The sequence below is a fragment of the Astyanax mexicanus genome, chromosome 12 (genome assembly GCF_023375975.1).
Source record: "Astyanax mexicanus isolate ESR-SI-001 chromosome 12, AstMex3_surface, whole genome shotgun sequence".
In the NCBI taxonomy this organism is placed as follows: domain Eukaryota; kingdom Metazoa; phylum Chordata; class Actinopteri; order Characiformes; family Acestrorhamphidae; genus Astyanax; species Astyanax mexicanus.
Window position 1 is genome coordinate 45,514,485 of NC_064419.1, and position 18,803 is coordinate 45,533,287.

The following is an 18,803-nucleotide window of genomic DNA, read 5'->3' on the forward strand; positions in this document are numbered from 1 at the left end:
CTACTGTACTTAAGTACTAAAATACTGTATCTGAAAATACTCCTGGGAATAAGAGTACACTCTTATTTCCACTTTTATTTCACTACATATTTGGGAGTTTAATATTGATACTGCAAACCCACATTATCATTAAGCCATAGCGGTAGATGCTCTGCACCATCACCAGGTTTGATGAAGCTGCTCATCATTAAGTGAATCAGGAGATAAAGCTGATCTATCTAATGTATTTATTTCTTTTTCTTTTTTTTTTTTTATTTGATGATTCTCTTGAATGAAAAACCTTTTTTTTATCTTGAAGTTGCCTTATAATACGATTAAATAACATTTTTTTATTTACATCCAGAATGTATTTATATCAATATAAATATACATTTAAATCATTTATTGAAACATTGTAAAAAAATGCAGTTAAATAATATCATTTTCAACATTTCAACGCAATAAACTTAGTAGTAATAAGTATATGGAGTACTGTATGTTACAGTGTGTGAACAACCTGTATATAAATGGTGTTTATGTACTGTATAACAATACAGTATTAGGAGTATTGTATGGAAGCCTATTCCTGTCACTTAAAATAAAAAAACACTTTTATTTTCATATTATTAAGTAAACTGCTTTCTCTTTATTTTAAGATAGTAAGTCATTATTTTGGGACACTTTCATTATTTAAAAAAAAAAAGTAATTAGTTATTTTGAGATACTAAATCATTATTTTGAGATGGTAAGTATTTATTTTGAGATATTAAGTCGTACTTTGAAGTACTTTTATTATTTAGAGATGTTGAGTATGTTGTTTTTTTCAGATATTTTCAATATTTTGAGATACTTTCATTATTTTGGGACAGTAAGTCATTATTTTGAGATAGTAAGTCATTATTTTGGGACAGTAGGTAATTATTTTGAGATAGTAATTTGTTGTTTTTTAAGATACTGACTCATTATTTTGAGATAGTAAGTCATGAGTTATTATTTTTAAATAATGACTTACCGTCTTAAAATACTGAAAGCAGTTTTTTAATAAGAAAAATGTGCTGGATTTTATTTTATTTTATTTTATTTTAGGTAGCGGAACTGGGCTTTCGTAGTACTGAATATTACGAAGTACATTGCATATATTACACAGCATATTAGTGTGTGTAAAGGGCGCTGGAAGAGCTCAGTCCGGATCCGGATCTGTACTGAACTCCACCCCGCGGTTTAGCGGCGCCCCAGCTCAGCCAACACTTCTGAGTCTGCGCAGAGAGAGGGAGCCTGACTGCGCATGCTCAGCAGCAAGATGGTGGCCACCAGGAGAGGAGCACGCGCGGTGTCTCCGGAGAGAAAAGCGGAGGAAGCGGCTCCGGTAAGCGCTTATTATTAATAACAGCGGGCCGGTTTTAATAAGCGCGGTCTGCGCTGCTGCAGCGGCGGGGTTCCGACCCGGTTACAGCCGAGCAGCGCCTGAAATACAGCCGGAACCACCGGCGGAGCTAACGTGGCAAACACGCTGATAACACGCTGCTGCTGCTGCAGCTGCTGTAATACAGCTAAACTAGCCTAGCTCTTTAAACTCTGTTTATAACTATAAAATATAAACACACACACTGAGAACTCACTGTTTAATAAAACAGAACCCATCTAAAACTGTAAGTGTTATCAAACATAAAGATGGATTCTGTAAACAGGTCTTTTAAAATGTTTTAACTACTGCTAAAATGTCTTTTACATAAAAGAGCAAGTAATTTGTCTTTAAAAGAGACCTAGTTCATCTAAATAGCTTTACATTTGTACAGCAAAAAGGCCATGACTTAGTTTTAAATTTTATTAACTTGTGCTAAAATGTTTTGAATTATTTAATCTTAAAAAAAGTCATTGACTTGTTCTAAAATATGCTTATCTAAAAAAAGTTCTTATCTTGTGTTAAAATGTCTTAACTTTATTTATCTTAGGAAAATACGTTGACTGTTCTAAAATGTCTTATTCGTTTTTTTTAAAGGCCTTAATCTGTCCTAACGTATCTTTTTAAAAATGGCCTAAAATGTACTAATCTTATTTGCCCTAAAATGAGTTCATCAATTATCAACCTTTTTATAAAGTCAGAAATAAGGAGCTGTGAGTTTTTTTTTTTTTTTTTAGTTTTATCAGACATAATGATGTATTCTTTAAACTAGGCATCTACAGACCCTTAACACTCTTAAATTTGTTAAGCTTAAAAAGGCTTTAATTGTACTAAAAAAATCATTAATTTAAAAAAATATATATTTTTTAAATCTTTATTGGTCCTAACATGCCTCATTATCTTCCTCTTATCTTAACTTGTTCAAAATTAATAGTTTAGGTTTATCTAGCTGTGGGGGTTAGATAACTTGATTTTAACAGTGTGGCACTGGATCCTATTTTCTGTGTACAAAGCAGACAGTTGCATTTGTGTGTTTGTGTAAAACTAGTTAATTTTGTTTGTTTAGAACATTGTTTTGTCTGTCTTAGAAAGTACAACAATTATTAGGTGTTTAACAGCTTTAGAGGTTTTTGTTTTATTACATTTTTAATAAAACATGATTGACTTTGTAAACCAGGGGTCCTTAAAATCTCTTTAGGCCATTTTTATTTTTTAAATAAATAAATTTAACACACAACACTACGTAATGCTGCACCCATTGCTGACACTACAGGTGCTGGTCAACGAATTAGAATAATTTGAAATAGTGCAATCATGAAATTCTTTGAATGCATTTTTTGTGCAGAAAGCAAATCAGGTGTTCACCGCACCTGTCCTACTCGTTAGACTAATCACAGAACTCGTTACCTGGAAACAAATTTGCTCAGCTGAGCTTTCCAAAAGGCCCATTTAGGCCATTTAACTGTGACACTGTTGTTTTATTGAATTAGAATAATGGAGAAACCGTTTCATTGAATTAGAATAATTTTTATTATAATTACAATCATCACTTTCTCAGTATTTTGTGGCTGCCCCCTTGGCTTGTATGACTGCCTGAAGTCTCCGCGGCATCGATTTGACCAGCTTGTCGCAAGTTTCCGCACTCGCAGCTTCCCAGGCAGTGGCGATGTTCTGCTTCAGTTGGTCCAGCGTAGTAGGCTTTCTGTCGCGAATTTTCCGCTTGACGATGGCCCAAAGGTTTTCAATGACATTGAGGTCAGGCGAGTTGGCCGGCCATGCCAAAACTTCAAGCTGTTTTTTAGTGAACCAATCTTTGGTCGACTTTGCCGCATGAGCCGGTGCAAGATCCTGTTGAAATATGAAGTCTTCTTCGCCGAACTGTTCCTCAACAGTCGGAATCAGGAACATTTCCAGAACATCTTGATATACGGCAGCATTGACAGTCTTCTTGAGGAAGCAGAGTTTCCCTACACCTCGAGCGGACATGCATCCCCAGACCATAACGCTCTGGGGAAACTTGACGGATCTTTTCACGCACTCGTGGTTGTAGGTTTCGCCACCACGACGCCAGACACGAGGACCTTGGTCACCGAAGGAGATGCAGAAGCGTGATTCGTCGCTGAAGACCACTTTCTGCCAGTCTTCAGCAGTCCACTCGCCGTGTTCTTTGGCCCACTTCAGCAGTTTCTCCATTTGTTTCTTGTTCAGCATCGGTTTTACTGCTGGAACGCGAGATTTGAAGCCGAGTTCGCGCAGACGACGGTAAGTGGTTGATCTGGAGACGTCAGCGCCGGTCTGCTTGTTCCACAAGTCGGTGAGCTCGGAAGTGGACTTGAACCGGTTGCTGACTGCGATCTTTCTCAGCTGCTTGTTGTCGCGAGCAGAAGTTTTTCGGACGCCGGAACAGTTGGTGCGCTTGCTGCAGTTTTTCTTGAGAGCTTTGCAGACGGAAGACTGGCTGATGTCGAGCTGCTCAGCAATTTTAGTTTGGGTCAAGCCTTGTTGGCGAAGGGCTTGAATTTGAGCCACTATTCCGGTTGAGAGGTCGCGCTGCTTACCCATGATTGATTTTACAACTTAGAAATTCTACTCAACCCTGACTTTATACTGCACAGTGAACACCCTTCACAGAAAACAAAAATTCGAGCATTTATTCTAATTCAATGAAACGGTTTCTCCATTATTCTAATTCAATAAAACAACAGTGTCACAGTTAAATGGCCTAAATGGGCCTTTTGGAAAGCTCAGCTGAGCAAATTTTTTTCCAGGTAACGAGTTCTGTGATTAGTCTAACGAGTAGGACAGGTGCGGTGAACACCTGATTTGCTTTCTGCACAAAAAATGCATTCAAAAAATTTCATGATTGCACTATTTCAAATTATTCTAATTCGTTGACCAGCACCTGTAGATGTGTCTTGTCCCTGCATAGAAGTCATGTAGATAAACATGAACCTATTGGCACCATGTTTAATACCTGGAAGAACTGTGTTCTCTGGAATGATGAAGCTCCATGCAATACTTTTGGGATTCATTTGGGAATGAGTTCAACGATTCAATGGTGTTGAATGCAATCAAATCTCAAAAAAAAAAAAACAGCAGGATAAAATATTCTTAAAAACCTTTAATTTTGTCTGAAACCAAGAACAAGCAGTTCTTGAAGGCACAATAATTATATTAAATTTATTATATTATATTAAAAGTATGTCATTTGTATTCTAATTGATATTATTATTATTATTATTATTTTCTTTTATTATTAACAGGAGCCCACGCCTACGACCAGAAGAACCAGAAGCAGGACAGTGATCGTAACGAACCAGACCCAGAGCGAACACACCAGTGACTCCCAGCAGGATGATTCAGAGGTACAAAACCCCACTCCCGCTAAACCAGCGCCATCGACCGCAACTAAAAGAGATACGAGAAGATCCAAGCGTCAACCAGCAGCAGCAAACCAACCGGACTCCACCCACGAAGCAGATGTTTCAGATTCCGAATCCTGCTGTTCGGTGGCTTCAGATGTTCTGGTGCAGTCGACCACCAGGGGCAGAAGAAAAGCGGCAGCAGCAGCAGGAAAAGCGAGAACTACAGTTACGACTACAGAACCGGAAGCGTCTGAAGGTGAGTCTTGTACTTCGGCGACTTCCAGCAAGCCGCGGAGATCCGTCAGGAGCCAGAAGAAATCTGCAGTTCCAGGAGAATCAGCCGTGTCCGCTGCCTCAAAGGACAGTGACCATTCCGATGCAGAGTCCTGCAGCTCTGTCGCATCTTTGTCTAAAGTTCGGGAAGCTCGGATGACCACCAGGAGCCGGAGGAAGACCAGAGGTGCTGCTGAAGATGCTGATCCTTCCGAGGCCGATTCGTGTTCTTCTTCTGCAGTTGGAAGTCCTCAAGGGTCCACCGTCCGCAGGACGACGCGTAGCCGTCGAACGAAGCCCACTGAGGCGATCCCAATACATTTGGAGGAGAGTGAACCTAATGATGCTTCATCTGCTGCATCTGGACCCAATCGATCAACAAGAACTAAGACAAGAGGACGAAGAGGAGACAAATCCAATGAGCTGGCCTATGAATCTGATGGATGCCAGTCTGGTCCTAGTCTAAGTCCCAGAGGAAAAGTTGGCATTTTTGTACTTGATTCTGATTCAGAATCGCTATCAACCACCAGCGCTTTACTCGATAGTCCTCGTTCTCTTCGGGTCCGCCTCACTCCCTGCAGCAGCAGAACTGGTTCAGCCAGCAGTAACCGTGCTGCACCTGCTTCCAGGACTAGGAGCAGCGTCCGAGTCGTTCACGATGTGTCTAATACGACTTCCAAAGCCTCCAAGGAAGAAAAAATGCAAGAGGAAAGCATGGAGATCAGTAAGGACATCTCCAAAGAGACCCCAATGGATACGACAAGCCTCCAAGATAAGGAAGAGGAGGAACCGGGCGTTGAGGCGATGGAGGAGGAGGAGGAGGAGGAGGAGGAAGATCAGGAAGACGAGGTAGAGGAGACCAATAGGACAGTCATTAGAGCAGATGGACTGGATCGTTCCATTTCAGACGGCGTTACCGGCGATCTTACTCTGACTCTTGACGATGATGAGGAATTGACGGATGCTAAGAGCCGCCCAGTTCGAGGCGTAACCGTATCTGAAGCTGATGCTGAAGATCTTGAGATTGTAGAGAAGAATGATGGTACTCAGGAAGAATCTGAGATGTCAAAGATGGATGTAGACATTAAAAATATGGAAAAATCTGTGCAAGAGGTTCAAAGCATCGATGAGACAGAAGAAGCGAAGCCTGAAAAGGGGGTGACTGTGACGGAAGAGCCTCAACGAAACCTGGTAGATCCAGTTGATCCAGTAGAATCCTCCAAATCTTCAGAAAAGAGTGTCAAAGTGGTTGAAGAATCGGAAGAAAAAAGCTTTGTGGTGGAAGCGGAGGATGAGAAAGAAGAGGAGGAAAAAGAAGACAATTGCAGGATATTAGACAAGATAGAAGAATCTGGTCAATCAGAGCAGGTTGAGAAGGGCGTAACAATCATTAGTGAAGAAGATAAAGAAGCTTCTGAAGTATCAGAAGTTGTAGATGTACCTAAAACGAGTATATCAGTGACCTACGATACCTCAGCAGATAAGGAGGTTGAGAAAGATGAAGAAAAAGATGATGAAGACGAGGATGAGAACAAGGAGGAACCAGAACCATCATCAAGCTCTCAAAGCTTGGTGCAGAAGATGATGAGCACTGAGCAGACCAAACCCAAAAAAGGAGTGGTGAGTTTGCTCGACAGCAGTGATGATGATGAGGAAGAGAACAGTGATGAAGATGATGATGGACTCTCAGATGAAGGTATTAAAGACGACACTGGGAAAGATCATAATAATGATGAAGAGGAGGATGATGAAGCCATGTGTGTGGATGAGAGCCAACCAGGACCATCAAGAGAGTCAGATTCAGTTAATAATAATAATATTAATAATAATAATGGGCTGTTTGTTATTGATGCTCGTCCCGGGTTTCTGCCCACTGAGAAATATTATATCGATAGCGCCCGTGATGAAGAGGACGAGCAGGTTAAAGAATCTAAAGCTGCTGAAGATGAAGATGACTTTGTTGATGAGGAGGGAGATGATGATGACGACGATGAAGACTCCAATGTGCTCTTCACCACTCGGAGACCCGCACTGTAAGTATGATTTTCACTAAAAAAATAAAGATGCACCTAATGATGTATGATTATTATTGATGAATGATTTTTTTTTACCCCTTAATTAATCAAATGATAATTTTTCAGATTAGTTGACTAATCCACTGACTGAATGACTATCATTTAAAACCTTTCTGTAAATAATCATACATCAGCCATTTTTTTTAAAGTTTTTGAGTGAAATCCATTTTTTTAATTTTATTTATTTATAGTTTTATTTTAAGTAAATCATGATTTTAAAAAATATATATACATCTTAAAAATGATTTTAATGATTGTTATTTTTTAAATACAAAATGTTCAACGTCCAAATGTAAAAAATGAATAAATTGCTAGATGGTTGGAATAGCTCCGTTTAGATTTTGCTTCTTTTATTGTTGTTGTTGTTGTTGTTGTTGTTGTTGTTGTCATCAGTGGCATACAGACTTTTTTGTGCAATAAAAAATAGAAATAATGGAGTATATAGAATACGATAGAAATACAATGTTAACAGAACCTTTTGTCATAGCATCCCTTACCTAAAATATTTTTTATATAACCTATTGTATAATATTTTATTTATCCTGAATATTAATATTTGTTCTTTAATTCTAGACACAATCTTTAACTCTTACTGGGATATCTATTTTAAGTTAAAGACTTGCAAACGTATTTCAAAAATAGAGAATGGAAGAAAAATAATAATAGGCTGTACAGACTGTTGTAACAGACTGTGATGTTAGCTGGCCATTAAAGTACACAGCAGGGGTGTGCTATTTTTATTTTTTAAAATGTTTTATTTCAATAATATTTCACTGCAACAATATACAGTTTTATTTAGGGAAAATAAAGTAATGTAACAGAAAATATCTACCACAAAACTAAAGTGCAGCATTTATATCACATCCATATAAACTGCAAACTATTAAAATAAAAACTGTAAATAGCTAAATATATATAAAACTAATGGTTTCAAAAATGTTGCAATGTCTCTGTATGGAGGACTTTTATTAAATCTCTCTCTCTCTCTCTTTCTCTCTCTCTCTCGTTTATGCTCTCTGTAACTCTCTCTGGCTCTCTCTCGCTCACTCTGTACCTCTCTCGCTCTTTCTCTCTCTCTTTCTCTCGCTCACTCTGTACCTCTCTCGCTCTTTCTCTCTCTCGTTTATGCTCTCTGTAACTCTCTCTCGCTCTTTCTCTCTTTCTCTCTCGTTTATGCTCTCTGTAACTCTCTCTCGCTATTTCTCTCTGTACCTCTCTCTCTCTTTCTCTCTGTACCTCTCTTTCTCTCTCTCTCGCTCTTTCTCTCTGTACCTCTCTCTCGCTCACTCTGTACCTCTCTCGCTCTTTTCTTCTGTACCTCTCTTGCTCTTTCTCTCTGTACCTCTCTCGCTCTTTCTCTCTGTACCACTCTCGCTCTTTCTCTCTGTACCACTCTCGCTCTTTCTCTGTGTACCACTCTCGCTCTTTCTCTGTGTACCACTCTCGCTCTTTCTGTGTACCGCTCTTTCTGTGTGTACCACTCTCGCTCTTTCTCTGTGTACCACTCTCGCTCTTTCTCTGTGTACCACTCTCGCTCTTTCTCTGTGTACCACTCTCGCTCTTTCTGTGTACCACTCTCGCTCTTTCTCTGTGTACCACTCTCGCTCTTTCTCTGTGTACCACTCTCGCTCTTTCTGTGTACCACTCTCGCTCTTTCTCTCTGTACCTCTCTCGCTCTCTCTCTCTGTACCTCTCTCTCTCTTTCTCTCTGTACCTCTCTTTCTCTCTCTCTCGCTCTTTCTCTCTGTACCTCTCTCTCGCTCACTCTGTACCTCTCTCGCTCTTTTCTTCTGTACCTCTCTTGCTCTTTCTCTCTGTACCTCTCTCGCTCTTTCTCTCTGTACCACTCTCGCTCTTTCTCTCTGTACCACTCTCGCTCTTTCTCTCTGTACCACTCTCGCTCTTTCTCTGTGTACCACTCTCGCTCTTTCTGTGTACCACTCTCGCTCTTTCTCTGTGTACCACTCTCGCTCTTTCTCTGTGTACCACTCTCGCTCTTTCTCTGTGTACCACTCTCGCTCTTTCTCTGTGTACCACTCTCGCTCTTTCTCTGTGTACCACTCTCGCTCTTTCTGTGTACCACTCTCGCTCTTTCTCTCTGTACCTCTCTCGCTCTCTCTCTCTGTACCTCTCTCGCTCTTTCTCTCTCTCTCTCTCTCGCTCACTCTGTACCTCTCTCGCTCTCTCTCTCTGTACCTCTCTCGCTCTCTCTCTCTGTACCTCTCTCGCTCTCTCTCTCTGTACCTCTCTGTACCTCTCTCTCTCTGTACCTCTCTCGCTCTCTCTCTCTCGCTCACTCTGTACCTCTCTCGCTCTCTCTCTCTGTACCTCTCTGTACCTCTCTCTCTCTGTACCTCTCTCGCTCTTTCTCTCTGTACCTCTCTCTCTCTCTCTCTCTCTCTCTCTCTCTCAGGACGGCGTTATCCAGTGCGATTGATCCGGGTCTGAAGGTAAAGGATCTCGGCGGATTGTATATCAGTTTTGATGGCAGCAAATCAAAGTCTGTCTCCAACAACCTGAAAAAACTCAAGGAGCAGAAGATTCAGGATGAGGTAATTAATTCTTATTGATTTAAAGTGTTGAACAGATTATAAACTGTTCCCCCAAGTACTGCCTGACTGCAGTCATGATCTGCATACAGCATGTCATCTGCTGGTGTTGATCCACTGTGTTTTATTATCAAGTCTAAAGTCAGTGCAGTTTTGTTTTCCCACAAAATCTTACAGCACTTCATGCTTCCCTCTGCTACTGACAACTTTTATGGAGATGTGGATTTCATTTTCCAGCAGGATTTGGCACACTGCCCACTCTGCCAAAAGTACCAATTGGTCTTATATAATATTCTAATTTTCTGAGATACTGATTTTTGGGTTTTCATTGGGTGTAAGCGATAATCATCAACAATAAAAGAAATAAACTTTAAAATAGATCACTCTGTTTTTAATTCATCTATATATGAGTTTCACATTTTAAACTGAATTACTGAAATAAAGTAAATTTTCAATGATATTCAATTGTTTGAATTGTTTTAGTGCTGTGTGCTGATGGGATTTTCAGCTCTTTGTTGTGTTTTGTTTGTATAAATCTAATTGTAATTTTGTTGTTTTAGCTGCTGAAGAAGAGTGTGATTGGTCCTGACTTTGAGAAGAAATCGGCCGTGCCTCCGTACAAAGAATCCAAACATGCTGCTAAACTGAAGCGCAAGGTGAGCACTGAGCTCCTCAAGTGTTGAGAGCAAAATGTATTTATATACATTTCAAATTCAAGAACACAATTTATACAGCATAAAATATACACATTAACTTGTATAGCCTGCTTACTTACAGTGGATGAAATTGCACTTGTAAAGCAAATTTATGTAGCGCCTTTATAAAACCCAAGAACACTTTACACTCAGCACTCGATCCACACACACTGACAAAAACGATCATTACAATCAGTCTGTTCCAGAGGGTTTTTTTTAAGGGAGTGAGTGCAAACTGCGATTTCTCCTGTGTCCTCTACACACTTCCTCTATACCAGCCAGTGAAATTTGTGCTGCTGCTCCTCTATGTTCTCATTGTTCCCAATGGACCACATGGAGTAAGGAAGTAGAAGTACTCCGCTACTGTACTTAAGTAGTAAAATGTATCTGTGCTATACTGAAGTCGGGCTGCAGCTATCCGTTATTTTAGTAATCGAGTTCTCTACTGAAAAATCGATTCAATTAATCGAGTAATCGAATAAAACATTCATTTGCTTAAAGAGTAATTAAAAATACACAAGAGAAAACAAGAAATTTCACTTATTAATGAATGACCAATTGGTTTCCTTTTTTAGTTGTTCCAAACGGCAAACACAAATAGAAATAAATAAAGAAATAATAATATTTTAACTTTATTTCAGTACTAATTAATAAATTATTTTCAACCATGATTTCTTGTATCAAAAACTTTAAGGAATTAATCAATAAAAAGGGCACAAACATTTGCATTATTTTGTGCATCATAGCTTCTGAACAGCAGAAATGTTGCCAGTTCTTCTCACCGAGCCGGTGACATGTACTCCTCAGCGCTGTGTTCACTTACATAAAGCCTGTATTAAATCCAGAATTGTCTGTTTTTATAAACTAACCACACATTATACAGTATTCCTAATAATCAGCACTCCACAGCGCCGTCGTTGTGTTATTAAGATACATTAATGTTAATCCCATTGATTTGTTCTAAGTTATATTAACCTTCTCTCTGCGAATGCACGCTGTCCAGCCCAAAATGCTCCATTATATTTTGCCCTTTTTCCTCGTAAGTTGTCGTTTTTTTCCCTCACCGCTTTAAAATACCCTCTTCTCAATTAAAACTTCCGCTGCCTGCGCCTTCTTCCTGCGCGAGTGAATTACTGCACGATGAGTTTTTTAGTTAAATAAACGATTACTCAAGGTACAGAAAATTACTCGATTCTTTTTCAATCGTTTCACCCCTATACTGGAGTAATAGTTTTACTTCACTACTGTACTTAAGTATTAAATACTGTATCTGTATCTACTGGAGTATTATTTTTACTTCACTACTGTACTTAAGTACTAAAATACTGTATCTGTATCTACTGGAGTATTATTTTTACTTCACTACTTTAAGTACCACTAAGTACTAAAATGTTGTAAGGGGGTGTTGTAAAACTTTTAAATAGTAATATAAATTACACTGTATTGCACTTCTGGATTTATGCTAACTGCATTTCGTTGGCTTCGTATTTGTATCTGTATGTACTCTGCACACTGACGATGAAATATCTAAATGAATGTAATTTAATATGTTTAAATTGCTGTGTGTTTTTAGGAGGAAAAGGATAAAACTACAGGAGACGGCTGGTTCAACATGAAAGCTCCTGAATTAACGGAGGAACTGAAGAACGACCTGAAAGCTCTGAAGATGCGTTCAGTTATGGATCCAAAGCGCTTTTACAAGAAGAACGACAGAGAAGGATTCCCCAAATACTTCCAGGTGAGGATTTATCCTGTACTGCTTTTGTTCTATAAAATGACCTACATTTTTAAGCTTGTTTTTTTTTATTTATTTGACAAAACTATAGTAGTGCATTACCTCGTAGGTTCCCAACCTTTTACAACTCACGGCCCACTTCACCCTCCAAGATTTTCCACAATTTAGGAATATTTTATTTGCAATAAAATTAAAAAACAAATACAGCGTCAACTCACTGCTGTATTTTCAGTTTGTGCTGCTTTTCTCGGTTCTTCGATGGTCCTTCACCCAAACCAGCTAGTAAAGGTTTTGTTTTTGCAAAGGAATGAAATTGTGATCTTAACACTACAGTTCAGCTTACATTTGAACTTTCTCTATATGTATTATATACAAAAAGTAAAAAAAAAAAAAAAGTGACCAGTCAATTTATCGTACAATAAATGAACATGAGTTTAATAATAATATTCTGTTGTGTTTAATTGTATGTTTGTTCACATGTATAACAGTGAACTGTATTTTAGCCAGTAATGCTAAATGACAAAAAAGTGGTCGGAAGATTGCCAGTTTGAATCCAGGACATGCAGCTGGCCCTTAGCTGCTGGAGCCCTGAGAGAGTACAAGTGGCCTTGTTCTCTCTGGGTGGGTAGATGGTGCTCTTCCCCCTCATCACTCCTAAGTTGATATTGAGGCGTCTGTGAGCTAATGTATCTGCACTCTCCTGGTGTTGGGGCATTGCTAGTGATGGGGGAGAATGCAGCTAAATGGATTGGCATAGCTAAATTGGGTGAAAAGTGGGTTTAACAGTAAAAAAAAAAAAAAAAAAAAGTTATAATTTGCTTTGTTATGCTGTTCCTTTGTCAGTGTTAGTGGCATTAAATGGTCTTAAATTGACAATAAGATGGTTTATCTCAATTTCTGACCAAGTAGGTAATGATAGTATTTTTGTTATTCTGTGTACATAAGTGTAAATTTAGAGAAAATGATTATTTGCTGTTCTTTAGGTTGGCACTGTAGTGGATAACCCAGCAGACTTCTATCATTCCCGAATCCCCCAAAAAGAGAGGAAGAGGACCATCGTAGAGGAATTGCTTGCTGATGCAGAGTTCAGAAGGTAAGTTGTATTCTTTCTTTCTCTCTCTCTCTCTCTCTCTCAACACTATTGGGTTAAAATGTTCTACAAGTTAGCAAGTGAGATTTAGATATCTACACCTCCCTGAAACCTGTGTGCCCCCCAGCTTCAGTTCTTTACTCCCATGATTTAGATTCTTGTCATGGTAAACTTATGGTTTCAGAAACATATTTAAAAAATTGTAACTGAACATACAATATAATGTAACCCTCATATTCATAATTTAATGTGGAAAAAAGACATTGAAAATCATTATTGGATTAATATTACTTTTTCTTGAGATAAAACCTTTTTATGATTAAAAGTTTGTCCAGGACAAAAAAAAAAACAGTTTACATTTCATTTTTTAATAAGGCACAATACAGAGCAGTCAATGGCAACTTAAGTGTAAGACACAGATAGCGCAATATATAAAAAAACAATGTTACAATTTGTAAGATGTTTGAAAATGTAACACAAATAATAGTACAAAAATGGATGTGAAAAAGCAATTAATAAAATACAAATGAGGTTGTTTAATACATTACAGTTCATGTCCAGTAAACATATAAATTAAGATAAAAAAAAAGTATTGTTCGAATCCAGACTCTTCAACCCTCTCAATGGCTTTTCTTTTAAAGCAACGGTGTATAGTATTTGTACCCCATAATAAAAGCTTCACTTATTTAAACAGGGAAAATAGTGTATTGTCCACTGCTAACTGTATGTAAAATCTTATAATATTTTACTCTAATTGTGAAGTCCCTATGCTTCTAACACTTTATTTATTTATTTTTTTTAAGTGAATGTTTTGTGTATCTCAGCTTGTCCAGAAATGTGTGTTCTTTAGCGTATATTGTCGCTGTCCAATTAAAAAAAAAAAAACATATCGGTAAAACATCAACTTTTACTGGGGAGGGATAAAATCGATGTAATATTTTTCAGGTAATTTTGGAGAAATTCTATTGGTTTGTTCAAATTATGGAGATATGTGTTTTTCATTGGACAGTGATGATTTTCATTTGTTCACTAAATGTGTTAATTTATCTACTATTCACTAATAAATTTTACATAACTGTGTTTAGCTGCCAGTTAACATGTGGTGTAACGTCTCCTTTCTTTCTCAATCCCTCTTTTTCCAGCTTTAACAAGAGGAAATACCAGGAAATCATGTCAGAGAGAGCAGCAGAGGCAGCCGGCAAGATGCATAAAAAGAAGCATAAATTTACTAAAAAGAAATAATGTAAGAATTGCATTTACGCTGTAGTGTTGTTCTGATATGTTTATGTAAATAACAGATCGAATTTTGCAGCTTTTTTAAGTGTATATTACATTTTTTCAACTATATTTTAACTTTGACCTAACTCATTGCCGTTTTAAAAGTAATTAAATTGTAAAATAATAAGGGAAACAAAAAGCTATGGATATTACAATTTCATTTTAGTATCGTCATGTTTTTTTTTCCAGTCTGGGAGGATGATGGAGCATGATGCCAGATTTCATATTTTGCAAAAGCTCATATTCATTGATCAAAATCATTGGATCTCTATTAAATAACACATAAAACCACGGTCCCAGTCCTTTGTTTCTGTATCTATTAAAGTCTGATTATTAGTACTGTAGCTAAAGTAGCAGAATTGGTATGTGTTATGTAGGAAGATGTGAACAGCTTTAAAAAATTGGGTTTAAGGGGTTTTTCACATGTTTAAAGTCTGAACCAAAATTTGTTAAATTATATTCTATACATTTAGTTCTGTTAAAGGAGAACTCCGGTGTGAAATTGACTTAAGGCATGATAAACACGATAAAAAGTACTAACCTTTGTTGAGTAGCACACCTCTGCTCTCCCACAGCTTTCCAAGATCCAGTAATTTTATTCCATGTGGACAAACACCCTTTAGACTGGGTGATATGGGGCATATTCTTGCACCTGCAGATAAATCTGCCCCGTATCACTCAGTCTAAAGGTTGTTTGGACAAACGGAATAAAGATACTGGATCTCAGAAAGCTGCACGAGAGTGGAGGTGAGCTACTCAACAAAGAATAGTACACTTTCCCATGTTTTACTTCACCCTAAGCCAATTTTACACAGGAGTTCTCCTTTAATGTTGTCCAGTTTCACACTGAAGTTTAGTGACTGGGTGCACTACAAGGGGGCAGAGTCTTTATATACTTCACACTGATTGGTTTGTTAAGTCAGTTAATATACAGTAGCTACAGTAATCACCAGCACCATAATCTGTTGTACTCATACTGCTGCATCTGCACACAAAGGCACAACACTAGATCTTTTTTCCTTCTGGGGATCAACTAGATGTTAGTGAACAAAGACGACACACGTTTTAAACGAACTCCAAACTTTACTTCTCCGTATTCACACAACCACCATTACATCGCTCTCCCTCAGAACGACCCCCCCGTGGGACACGCATGCGCATTAACAGTTAACACTAGAAAGTCCAGATAAAACGAGATTTTTTTTTCTTTTTGTTCTGATATGTTTTTGTAAATAACAGATCCAAATTTGTATATTGTATTTTTTGACTTTATTTTATACCTAACACTTTGCAGTTTTAAAAGTAACTGACTTACTGACTAAGTTGGGTCCAAACTACAGAGGTAGTCTCTGTCTGGATCAACTTAACCCTGGTCATTTTTTTTTTTTTTTACACTTTTTTACCAATTACAGGACGTTAAGGCAGGCTATCGTCACAATACAACAAAAAAAAATAGAATCATATTGTGCTAAAAAATCGGACTTACTTTTATATACAGGTGCGTCTCATCAGTACGGGTACAAAAGATTACGGTGCTGGTGATTCTGTATCTACTGTAACTGTAGATTAATCCTAATTTATAAACACTAATACAAAAATCTGTTACACACATACTGCTGCAGGATGATCCTGCACTCTAAAGGAGTCAGATTTAACAGGGAAGCTTGGAAAGTCAACTTACCTTACTAAACATACAGAATATAATCTAACAAACATTAACCTTACCTTAGACTCTTCTCTGAACTTCCAAAGTATGAAAAAGATCTCAGATATTACACTTAAAAATACATTATATAATATATTGTATAATTGGCACGTGTGAACTGCACAACCTGCTCAGATCAGTCATGACGTCCAGATGCTGTGGGAATCGCTGTGACGAGGACTTGAAGCGTTTTTGTACATGTTCCTGTAAATTCTGCCCAGGCTGTCCTCAAACACGGCTCTGTGGGATCTCCCCGTGTATTTGGCTGCTTTGTTGGTCCAGAAGGTTCCGCTATCTAAATGAACAGATGGCTCTCCAGGAATAACCCTGCAACACACAGACCATGGGTTACACTGAGAGTGTGATTCAACAAGTAACTGAGGAACAATCAATAGATTTCCACTGAAAAAATGAAGATGTAACCATATTTGACCTTATTCCATTAAATATGCATTAAGTCCAAAATTATGATTTATTGCTATATTAAAAGTAACTGTATTTATAGCTAATAGATGTAGCTGTAGATTAGAGTCAGACAAATATAACAGTGGTGATGTAATGTCATTAGGGTACCTGCTCCACCAACAAAGACCAAGAAATACTAAACCCTCTATATAGCATGATATTTTTATTTGTTGATAATGACATCCAGAGTGAGATGTGGCCCTGTTTTGGGAGGTAAATGAAAACAAAACAGCCAAAATAGACTTTAAGAATCTAGTCAAAACCTATAAAAGGACAACATCGTGCCATAAAGGGTTAAAAATAAGTCTGGGCTACTTTATAAGCAGAAAAAAGAACAAAAGTGTTACCAAAAGATTTTAAATAAATTAAATAAAATAAGTAAAAAGAATATCATATTTCCAAATGATATCATTTAAAATCATAAACTATTCTATTAAATATTTAAGTTATTAAGTTTTTTTATAAAGTTTCACTTTCTCTTTTATTGCAAAATTGACTTGATTGAGCTCAATAAACAATTTTATTTCTACATTTTTTCCCCAATGTACAAGGCCAATTACCCAACCCACTCATTAGGACTCCCCCTATCACTAGTGATGCCCCAACACAAGAAGGGTGAAGACTAGCACAAGCCTCCTCCGACACGTGAAGTCAGACTCCACCTCTTTTTGAACTGCTGCTGATGCAGCATTACCAAGCAGCGCTAACGCTTGGAGGAAAGCGCAGCGACTCGGTTTTGATACATCAGCTCATAGACGCAGCCTTGTGCTGATCCACATCACCCTAGGACTGATGAGTGGAGAGAGCACCATCTACTGTACCCACCCAGAGAGAGCAATAGTGGCAATGCTATTGCCGCTTGACCACTCAGATCCAGAGCTCAAACATTTAAGAGTGAATTTATCTCCAGTAGTAAAACATAATAATCAGAGTATTATTATTAGAGTTTTTCAAAATAAAATTTCTAATATATTCTACATTTTTAAAGCTCTTAGTGTTCAGATGGAGCATTAGTCTGAAACAAAATTTATATTCTAAATAATCAGCAGTATTTTATTACTGATGATAAATTTCACACTCATAAGTGTGAAGCTTTAACAGTAAATGCAGGTGTTGACGCACTTAATTTATAGCAGCACATTTACACTTTTCACGTATGGGAATTTTCCTTCCTTATATTCTGAAATATGCCCAATTTACTTATTTTGGGGTCTTTGGAAAAAAGGTGTAATTATTTATTATTTCATAAAATAAGGTGTGTTTACCTGTCCGGTTGTGTTTGGCTGTTACTCGGAGAGTCGGGGCAGGAAGGAAGAGGTGTGCACTGACTGGATTTTCCTTCTTCACTCTGTTCCTCCTGCAGGAACACAGATGAGAGAGATGTCATTCTAAAGACCACTTAAAAATGATGAGTTTCTTTGATTTTACCAAATTAAAAACCTCTGGAATATAATCAAGAGGAAGATGGATGATCACAAGCCATCAAACCAAACTGAACTGCTTAATTTTTTGCACCAGGAGGAAAGCAGCATAAAGTTATCCAAAAGCAGTGTGTAAGACTGGTGGAGGAGAACATGATGCCAAGATTAAAAAACAGGGTTATTCTACCAAATATTGATTTCGGAACTATTAAAACTTTATGAATATGAACTTGTTTTATAACTTTGCATTATTTGAGGTCTGAAAGCTCTGCATCTTTTTTTATTTCAGCCATTTCTCATTTTCTGCAAATAAATGCTCTAAATGACTATTTTTATTTGGAATTCAGGAGAAATTATATAAAGAACAACAAATGTTAATTTTACTGAGCTGTGTATATATAAACACACACACACACACACACACACGACAATTACACAAAGAGGGACCTACAAACTAACTGAAATGGCAGTTGTGTAATGTAAACTGAACCATGGTTAGATTATTTGCAGTGTACATCACTAAATGGTTTTACGTTTCTAAACTATTACAGGAAGTTGAGGCAGGTTTTTGTCACTCATGGTGTTGTGCTGAAATTTGACTCCCCGTCCTGAAAGATAATGCTGGTGATTCAGTATCTACTGTAAGTGTAGATTAACCCTTATTTATAAACAGAAATAAATTTTAAAAAATCAATGTGAATCTGTTAGACTCATACTGCTGTGTGATTAGCATGCAACTGAAAGGGAGCCAGATTCTGGATTTAGTAAAGT

At 37.6% G+C, this 18,803-nt stretch overlaps 2 protein-coding genes and 1 long non-coding RNA gene across 3 annotated transcripts in view; 1 reads left to right on the forward strand and 2 right to left on the reverse strand.

The window, feature by feature from the left end:
* The first annotated feature begins 1,235 nt into the window (after positions 1 to 1,235).
* On the forward strand, positions 1,236 to 14,732 carry dnttip2 (deoxynucleotidyltransferase, terminal, interacting protein 2). The gene is made up of 8 exons (XM_022671026.2): positions 1,236 to 1,345; positions 4,645 to 7,052; positions 9,508 to 9,646; positions 10,204 to 10,299; positions 11,912 to 12,076; positions 13,057 to 13,166; positions 14,306 to 14,406; positions 14,631 to 14,732. Exons 1-7 carry the CDS (start codon positions 1,265 to 1,267, stop codon positions 14,403 to 14,405), a joined length of 3,099 nt encoding a protein of 1,032 aa, XP_022526747.2. The 5' UTR covers positions 1,236 to 1,264; the 3' UTR covers position 14,406; positions 14,631 to 14,732.
* LOC125806147 (uncharacterized) lies at positions 8,576 to 9,514 on the reverse strand. The gene is made up of 3 exons (XR_007441444.1): positions 9,433 to 9,514; positions 8,891 to 8,994; positions 8,576 to 8,784 (listed from the first exon to the last, which is right to left on the reverse strand). It is a non-coding gene; the product is annotated as an uncharacterized LOC125806147 (long non-coding RNA).
* Positions 13,455 to 18,803, reverse strand: part of spata6 (spermatogenesis associated 6) — a 34,434-nt gene continuing 29,085 nt past the window's right edge. Inside the window, exons 12-13 of the mRNA XM_049486067.1 lie at positions 17,877 to 17,968; positions 13,455 to 16,473 (exon numbers count right to left, since the gene is read on the reverse strand). Of these exons, the coding sequence (XP_049342024.1) occupies positions 16,287 to 16,473; positions 17,877 to 17,968 (279 nt within the window). The 3' untranslated portion in view covers positions 13,455 to 16,286. The remainder of the gene's footprint in view (positions 16,474 to 17,876; positions 17,969 to 18,803) is intronic.